Source organism: Poecilia formosa, unplaced genomic scaffold (genome assembly GCF_000485575.1).
Source record: "Poecilia formosa unplaced genomic scaffold, Poecilia_formosa-5.1.2 Scaffold224, whole genome shotgun sequence".
NCBI classification, from domain to species: Eukaryota; Metazoa; Chordata; class Actinopteri; order Cyprinodontiformes; family Poeciliidae; genus Poecilia; species Poecilia formosa.
Genome location: NW_006800163.1, coordinates 892,006 through 900,805, shown reverse-complemented (window position 1 = coordinate 900,805; position 8,800 = coordinate 892,006). Strand labels below are relative to the sequence as shown.

The 8,800-nt window shown below is 39.5% G+C and overlaps 1 protein-coding gene across 1 annotated transcript in view; it reads left to right on the top strand.

Annotated features, from left to right (window-relative positions):
• Positions 1 to 425: 425 nt before the first annotated feature.
• The window catches only part of LOC103149399 (capping actin protein of muscle Z-line subunit alpha 2), a 45,809-nt gene continuing 37,434 nt past the window's right edge, over positions 426 to 8,800 (top strand). Inside the window, exon 1 of the mRNA XM_007568535.2 lies at positions 426 to 528. Within this exon, the coding sequence (XP_007568597.1) occupies positions 490 to 528 (39 nt within the window). The 5' untranslated portion in view covers positions 426 to 489. The remainder of the gene's footprint in view (positions 529 to 8,800) is intronic.

Below are 8,800 nucleotides of genomic sequence, written 5' to 3'. Positions count from 1 at the left end.
AACCAGAAGAGTATTGCATAAAAAAAAGGAAGGAGAGCAGTTAAAACAATAAGGACTAGACCTTCCATCCATCCATTTTCTCTACACCCTTGTCCCTTAGTGGGGTCGGGAGGGTTGCTGGTGCCTCTCCAGCTAACGTTCCGGGCGAGAGGCGGGGTCACCCTGGACAGGTCGCCAGTCTGTCTCAGGGCAAGGACTAGACCTATTTTATTTTAAAAAATAAATAAATAAAAATAAAAATAAATAAAAAACACTAAGTATAACATATAAATATAATGTCGTGGTGTATATGCATAAGATAACATTATTTAAATTAAATTGTGGCTATTTGATTTTTCAGAGCATGGAAAGGCTGAGGGCTGTTGAAATGTTTGTATTTGGTGTTAAACTTGTGAGGTGTGGACCTGATGAGCGCTGAGGCTCAGCTGGGAAGCCACCCATGCGCTGACGTCACGGGGCTCTGACAAGCTGGTGGTGCCGGAAGAAAAGATGGCGGATCATGAGGAGCAGCTATCCGACGAGGAAAAGGTAATATTCTGATAAAAAGCAGGTTAATGTTCGCAGAGAAAACGCTTGGGTTACAAGTTTGACTTGCGTTTCTTGGCAACTTTTTGTGCGAACTGTGGCGTCGGTCGGCGTGATGGAATTTGGAGAAAAAACCCGGGCCCGCAACAGAGCCGCTGCTGCTGCTTCTGCTTTATTATTTTTAGCTCAACTTCCGCTCGTTTGCGAATCTCTAACGGGGGGCTCCTTGTACGGTCCTGACTCAAAATAGGACCCGTCAACATATTAGAAATTCACCTGAGCGAACCCCCCACTGGGTTTTCACTCGGTGGGCTCGTCGTTAGCCCCCGGGCTCTCTGGTTACTGGTGTTGTGGAAGTTTTCAGACCCCAAATATTGCTAGCTTGGTTCGGTCATTTAGCCTAGCTGCGCCCTGCTAACACAGAGCCAGACTTCCTAACAGTAACACGCCCTGCGCTGTTTGACACCTTGTTGTTTTATGAATAAAGCCAAAGTGATGCACTGTCCGCTTCTTTAGTTTATAGCTAAATGTTTGTAGAATTATAGGAAGGCCGTTAGATGTGGCATGTAGACATAATTGGAAACTCCAGAANCAGTACGTTAATAATATATTAGCAATAATTACATTGGTTAAATTAGATAACACCCATTATGCTTTTTGTTCGTCTCTTCTGCGAGGTTACGTTTGATGATAGTGAATTTTTAAATCTCCTGAGCTTCAACTTTGCCTTTACTTAGATTTTGTTTTTAATCTGCGGTTACAATGTAACAGGAATCTGGATCCCAGGGATTTGAGAGATTTGTTGACATATACAAGTTCCCACACAATCTAAAACAATCCCAGCACGTAACAGTTAGGGCTTTTCCTTTCCCCTGCGTGCCTCCTGCCGTCAGAGAAAGCGACAGCTGGCGTCTCCTCTCATCTCTTCCTCATTATTCAAGAGAGGAAGATCAGAGCTACGCATTCTTTCCCTATACGTCACCGTCTGGGCCCCTCCTCTCCTCATATCTCATTGGAGGAGATCCTGGAAGTGCTGCGCTCTGATTGGCTGGGGCGAAACGTCTCTGCAGTAACGCAGGTAGCTTCCTGGGTTGTATTCGTCTCAACAGTAACGGCGACAGTTTGATTAGCAGCCGTCTAGAAGGACACCGAGCGTCATTTTCAGCCGGAACACTAGAATTCCTGTAAGTGGAGACTGTCTGTTGGGTTTTTTTCCCCCGGAGTTTTATACTCGGACTTAATATACGTTTAAACCCGTCTTGTTTGGAATGGAGCCAAAATGAGAGCAAAACCTCTTTCTTCTTCTTTTTAGAGCTGTGTGACTTCAACGGTTATTCAGTCTTTTATTCCCTGATATACAGCTTGTTCTGTTAAAACCATGTATGTAAAGTCTTTAGTTGAGAGTTACTGCTGGTTCTCCTTTAAATAAAACCATGATGGGGTAATAGTATAAGCCATAGCAGCAGGTTACAGTTTAACAACTTCCTCATGTGTGGCCATGATACAGATATATCAGTGTAGTACAACGCCGAATGTTACCTGCAGCTGTTATAAGTCAGTTAAAGTTATTAACACACATTAAGCTCCTAAACAGACATAATAAACTCACGTTTCTCTCTAAAAGTGGTTAAAACTAAACAGAGTTCGCCATGAGCTCACTGCTTAATCCAGGAATCCCCCTCCTCTGGTGACTAATAATTACTGCAAATGCATTGCCTTTAAAACTATTCATACCCACTTCTTTAACCACACTGAAACAAATGTTCTGTCTCTTGAATGAAACAGGATCCCTGCTGCATGATGCTACCACCACCATGTCTCACCATTTTTGTAGGATGGTGTGTTTCAGGTGGTTTCAGATTTCATCCCATCTGAGCTTCTTCAAAATACTTGCTGCATCCAAGAAGATGGCAAACAGCTAATAAGACTTCTTATGTGCTTTTTAAAATATTTATTGTTCTTATACCATTTTATAGTTTCTTTAAATATCACAAGCTACATAGTTGAAAAATATTCACTGTTTTGCATAACGGCCTTCGTTTTTAACCGATTCCTTTCAGTTTGTGCATTATTAATTGTAGTCTACAGCTGTCTATATGTGGCATTTAGAGTTATGTTGTAAAGTCTTTTAAAAATATAAAAACATATATTCTAGTGGTCATTTTGAGTTAAAATGTGCCACAAATCTCCAAATGAATCTTCTGCCATTGTTTCTAAACCTGAATCTGATTAAATCAAATACTCTGTTTATGCTGCTCCCAGCTCTCCGTTTAGTTTTATTTCTTTTTTATTTTTCTTAAGACATCTCACATTCAATTATGTTTTAATATGTTCCTATAAACAGTGACACTTTTAACAGAGTATGGACTTGCATAATTGTTTCCAGGGTTTGTTAATAACTAGTTATCAGCAGGAATATATAATTCTTTTTCTATTGAGAGCGGCTTATCTGTTTACTTAGCTGGATCCAGGTTGTGACTGTTTATTTTATCAACTACATTGACCTTTAAATGAAAACAAAAGGGTTTAACAAAGTTTGTAGTCTGCATTCTGCTTCAAATGGGTTTTAATGTGATGTCTGGATATAGCTGTAGAAGAAGAACGTTAAGAAGTTGAATTTCTTATGAGCTTGAGGGTTTCTGACATTGGCTGGATCAAAATGAGAATGCACTTCAGTTCAGTATTTTAAGGAAAGGCTGAATAAGAATGGCACATCCATCCATCTTTAAAGCCTAACAGTTGAAATATCTGCCACCATAAATTTTCATTTTTGTGTATTAGAATCAGAAAGTACAGAGAGGTGGGGGGAGTGTGAGATTACATTTAGGAAAACTTAATCTTTTGAATTAGGGCTGAAACAATTAATCGTGATTAATTGATTATTGAATTAATTGTCAACTAATTTAGTAATCAACTAATTGTTAACTGGACTACGCAGAGCCAAAAACAGGCTGTTTGCTGAGAGAACAATACAGTCAAAGCAGCAAATAAAGCAAAACAGACATAAAAAATGTATAAAAAGGCCTTAGCTGAAAAAATCTTAGTCTGCCCTACACTGATGTGTCACTGGGATGTGAAAGGACTGAGCTTTTCACCTGCTGACAGTAGCATTACTGTAGTGAATGCTTGATCATTTGCAGCAAAGGATGCACCTGCAGCAAACAATAAAAAAAAACTTCTATCTTATTGCATTTTAGGCTATAAAATGTTTGTTTTCTTATTTAAAATGTGTTTATTTGTATCTTTTAGTGTATGTCTAATACACTAAAAGGGCTTAGCTGAAAAATCTCCAGAATCTTCCAAAGTTTAATGCAGTTAATCAATTAATCATCCGAAAATTGATGAAACAATAACTAAATTGATCATTAGTTGCCTACTTGGAATTAGTCAGGCCAAGACGTTACCCAGAATCCTTCTTTTGTATGGAGATAATTTCACTTTCAGATATTCAAATGTGTTGAGGCTTTAAAAGTCTACCCTAACCCTAACCCTAACCCTACCCTACAGTCACCATGAGTACAAACACGTTGAAGAACAGTTTCATATCTTACCCGTTTCAAAAGAAGGTGCATGAAAACTTTTTTGTGCTTACTAATCAGTTTATGGGACTGTAAAAAACAAAAAAACAAAAACCAAAATCTCTTCTTTTCTCAAAAGTTGGATGCATAAGAAGCTTAAAATTACCTCATTACACATTGAGAAGTGGCACGGAGATTCTTTTTGCTTGTACCAAGTCATACATTTCTCCAGACTGCTCCCTGACATTTTGAGCCATCTGCGGCTGTGTTTATTAAAATGCATCAGAATCTGCCTCTCTGTGTGGCGTTCCCTGGAAACCTGCATCCTAACTGCATTACAGCAGCTATGCAAATTATTTCATACCAACCCACCTGCTGGGAGTTGAGGTCCAGCAGCTCCACCATCATCCTCTGCTTGTTAAGGTTCACGTATGAAAATATGGAAAGTGACTCCCTGGTTTCTGTGTCCAGTTTCAGGGAAGATTTATTTATTTATTTATTTTTAACTCTTTTTTTTTGTTTTGTTTTGTCTTTTTTGGTGACTACATAAAGTAGTGGTTCTTTAAAAATGACAGCAAATTTCATACTTTCATTTTTTTAAAAAACTATTAATTGTCTTTTTTTTTTGTTCAAAGAGCTGTATAACACTTGTAGCATTCAACCATCAGTTAAACACCAGGAGAACATCTGCATACTACTAAAATAATGAATGTTTGGCATGTTTTTTCTTGCTTTTACTTCATAAGTGGAGTCAGACCTGATGAACACAAAGGTGATAAATCTGATTTGGTTTCTGCTTCTTCCACTGCAGGGCTCATGGCGTTCAGAAGAGCCTTGAAACAGGCGGCGGTGGTGGGAGGTGTGGCGGTCACGACGGTCTTCGGCCTGTCACAGCTGATCGAGTACAGGAGGACGCAGGTAAGCCTCTGTTCTGATTGGCTCTTCTCATCAGAGAGGAATGTTCTCCTTCTATAAAGGCGCCTTTCTGCCAGCAGGGCAAGTACAGTCTGGATTATGGAATGTGTTAACTTGATTCTAGGTTTGTTGCTGTAAGAATTTATCACCAGGTCATCGGACCTGTGGGAGTCTCAACCTCCATTCAGCTTCTTTCTCAGATGTAGATGAATGTGTCATCCTATGGATGACACTGATTAAACCTCAGTGTGAATCTGTCTAAACCCAAATTCTCCTCGCTTTCTTGTTTTTGATTGGCCGGTGAAAATCAGAGGAAATAACCGTGCCAACAGAAGAGCGCAAAGAAACAGTGCACATGTGTTTTGGTAGCAACAAGCTACGCTTCCTTAGTATTTGTATTCCTTCAACTTTTCCACATTTTGTCGCAGTGCAACTACAAACTCCAGCACATTTCAGTTGAACTTTACTGTTGGAACCAGTTATCTTACATCCTCAAAATAGAATTTTTTTTTACTCTTGTTTTCTTTTTTTTTACACTAAACCGGTCCTGCTATGGTTTTCATAAAGTAAATAGGAGACCGGGAGGGACACAAACGAGACTCTGTCGTCTCTACAGCACCGTACTGTGGGGATGATTTTCTACCACAGGGTCAGCAAAACAGGTTGGTTTACTTTCCAGCAGGACAGTGACCCTAAACTTACACCCAAAGCTACAATAGAATGGTTTAGATCCACACAAATTTACGAGTTAGAATGGCCAAGTCAAAGTTTAGACCTAAATCTAAGTGATAAATTGTGGCAGCTGTTAAAGCAAAAACATATTTTTCAAGGTGCACAGATTTCAGTTGATTCAACTGAATGCAAATCACAAATAAATTTAAAACGTATCACAAAATGTCACTCATGACGCTGCCATCACCACGTCTCAAACTAGAAACATTGTGTTCAGGTTGACAAAAAATCATGTATTACAATACATTGAAGGTTTGTGGTTATAATTTGACAAAATGTGAAAAAAGGTCAAGCGGTATCAATACTTTTGGAAGACAGTTTAGGTTTATAAGGCCTGGCGATCCTTGAAGACAACAACGTCTTCGTAGGTATACATAACTCCACACAGAGAGCTCCAGCAGCTTAGTTTAGATGTGAGACATATCTTTAGATTCCTGACCTTATTGGTCGCCTCAAACCTAACCTGAACTTCTGTTTTGTGTCCTGGTGGGATAATATCCTCTCTTTGCCATCGCCATCCTCTCCACCCAAGCATGGATTGGTAAGCAAGAAGTCCACCCTGATGAAATCCGACCATCTTATAAATAGTTTGTAATCACGCATGCCTTCTAATTCCTGCAATTGCACTGCTGATGAGCTGAATGTCCGTCTTGTCTCCTTCAGTCGGGGCATGTGGCTCACGGAAGTTTTCAAAGCGGTCCGATTGGCCATTAGCTTCGACACGCCGTCCTCCGACTTAACCTGATTATCGGTGCCGGCGCTTCATTCTGTGACCGAGCATCAGCGAAAAGAGACAATGATTATATCATAGGCGAGACCTAAATTACAAACGCCCGTCGTTATTTGCAAGTCAAATCGCGCGCTGGCTTCAAAGCAGTTTGATGCAATCATTTAGCCTGAGCTGCTAAACGGAAAGGTGAATAAATATTTCATTAGATATGAAATTCTTCTACTGTAGCTGTGATTATTTCTTTAAATTAAGTATCTGGCTAATCAAACAGTGGTGTTTAGTCTGGAATGTGTGAAAGCGAGCAGCATGGTGGAGCAGCCACAAAGTAACCCCTCCGCACTTTCCTAACTTTTCTTTGTCACTAATCTAATCCTGAATGTGGCGGGCTTTTCTTCAGCAACACTTCACTTGCTCACTGAATCTAATGGAAAACATTATAAGCACAGAAAATGGGCCTTTGAACCAATCATAGCTTCTTAGAAACATGTTCACTGAAGCCTTTGAGGTCTGTATGATTTTTGTTTTCTCCTTCCATCTAGAAATTCATCAGAATTTACTCACTTATTTCATTTTTATACCTTTTTACACCTTTATTTAGCCAAGTATAATCATAAACATCTAATTATAAAGAGCAATGTGTTTGTCTAAATAAGCTATATCTCATTGATAAAAGTATGTGAACCTCCAGAATCATCCAACCATCCATCAATAGTTCATCCATCCATCAGATTTGTAAAGTACCTTGAGACGACCTTTGTTGTTAATCGGCACTATAGAAATAAATAAATAAAGTCCATCAATATTTCCATCCAGCCATAGATGCATCAAATCCATCCATTCAACCATCTAAGTGGGACATGCTAAACAAGCTTCAAAGGAAGACACCCAGTAAGCATCCTGCTTACATCCACCTCAACTGAATCCTTCCTACATGAAGGAGAAGTTGCACTATTCTTATAAACTAATGTCCATGTCTTTGCTAATTAAAGCAGGGTTTTGTTTTTTAGCTTAGCTCTTTATGCACAACAGAGCAGTGTATTCCTCTCTTTACTGTAGGTAAGACAATCCATCTACCACACCATACACCTGTGACTCATGAGCAATACAAGAAGATACTTAAAGACTTTGAGATAACAATCCGCCTTTCTTCCTGTTGAGATCCATGACCTCAGATTTAGAGGAATCTTACTAGTTCATTCACACTCAGCTGCAAACTGCTCCAACATAAATAGAACCACAAGCTTTAAATAAAGTATATTTGAGGCCCTGAGACACCTGAATTAGACACCGCAATCTATACAGCCGTGGTTACACATCTTGTTCATGAACAACGTGAACAGCCTGCCTTATAAACAAAACCTAAATCTGTAATATACCAAGTCAGTCATGGTAGTGTTAGGTATCTACCTTGGCACCAGATTTCCCCCAACACATCCCACAAATCTTCTTGAGCCACTGATCTAAAAAATACATGCCAACAATGAAAGTCTTTGAACCTCCACTTGAATAAAATAGGGTCCAGTGTTTTATGGCCAGGATAAAAGCTACAGACTTTAGTCCAAAATTCTCAAAAGTGTGATGTTTAACTGAGAAGGCTGAAGAAAGCTCTATTTCCAAGCAATGTAGCTAGATTCAGCCTGTAAAACATGGTGGTGGTGTCATGGTTTGCGCCTGTTTCTCTTATTTGGTACAATGAATTCTTCATTACTGAATGTGTTCTGCATCACTGGAGTGTATTAGGTCCGGACTATTCTGTAATCCCTAATGGCGGTGAGACCATGATACAGCCTGTTTTGCAGCTTCTTGGTTTACTTGGAAAATGGAAAAAAGCATCATGGCAAAAGCCCTGAAGATGATCTTAAATTTATATTTTGGAAATCAACAACTTCAATTGAAAAGAGATCTGGAAGGTAAAAGATTTTTTAGCATTGAGCCAAAGTTCCTGAACCTATTTAGCAGAGGTTACGACTAAACTCAAAGGTTCACAAACTTTTGCCACTCGCTAATAATTCAAATTTGTGGAGCTCAGAAGCCGAGTAGTCTCAATGCACAACCAAAACAAATTCATAATGTATGAAAATGATTGCAAGTCATTATGCATTACATCACGTCAACTCAAGGGCTGATTATGCCACAATAATGTACCTGCAGTGTGCTTATAATGTTTCAGAGCATCTCAAGCAAAGTGTTGCTCTCTCTTCTTCTGTACCATCTTTAGAATAGAGACCACTATTAAAGATAAAAGGTATCAACGTGGTTGCACTTACAAACGGTTGGACTTGTGTGTCCCATCCAGGCTCAGTTGGCGCGCGTGGCAGCCGAAGCAGAACTGAAGGTCCTTTTTGCGAATGAGCTTCCCTCCAGGGAGGCCCAACTCGCA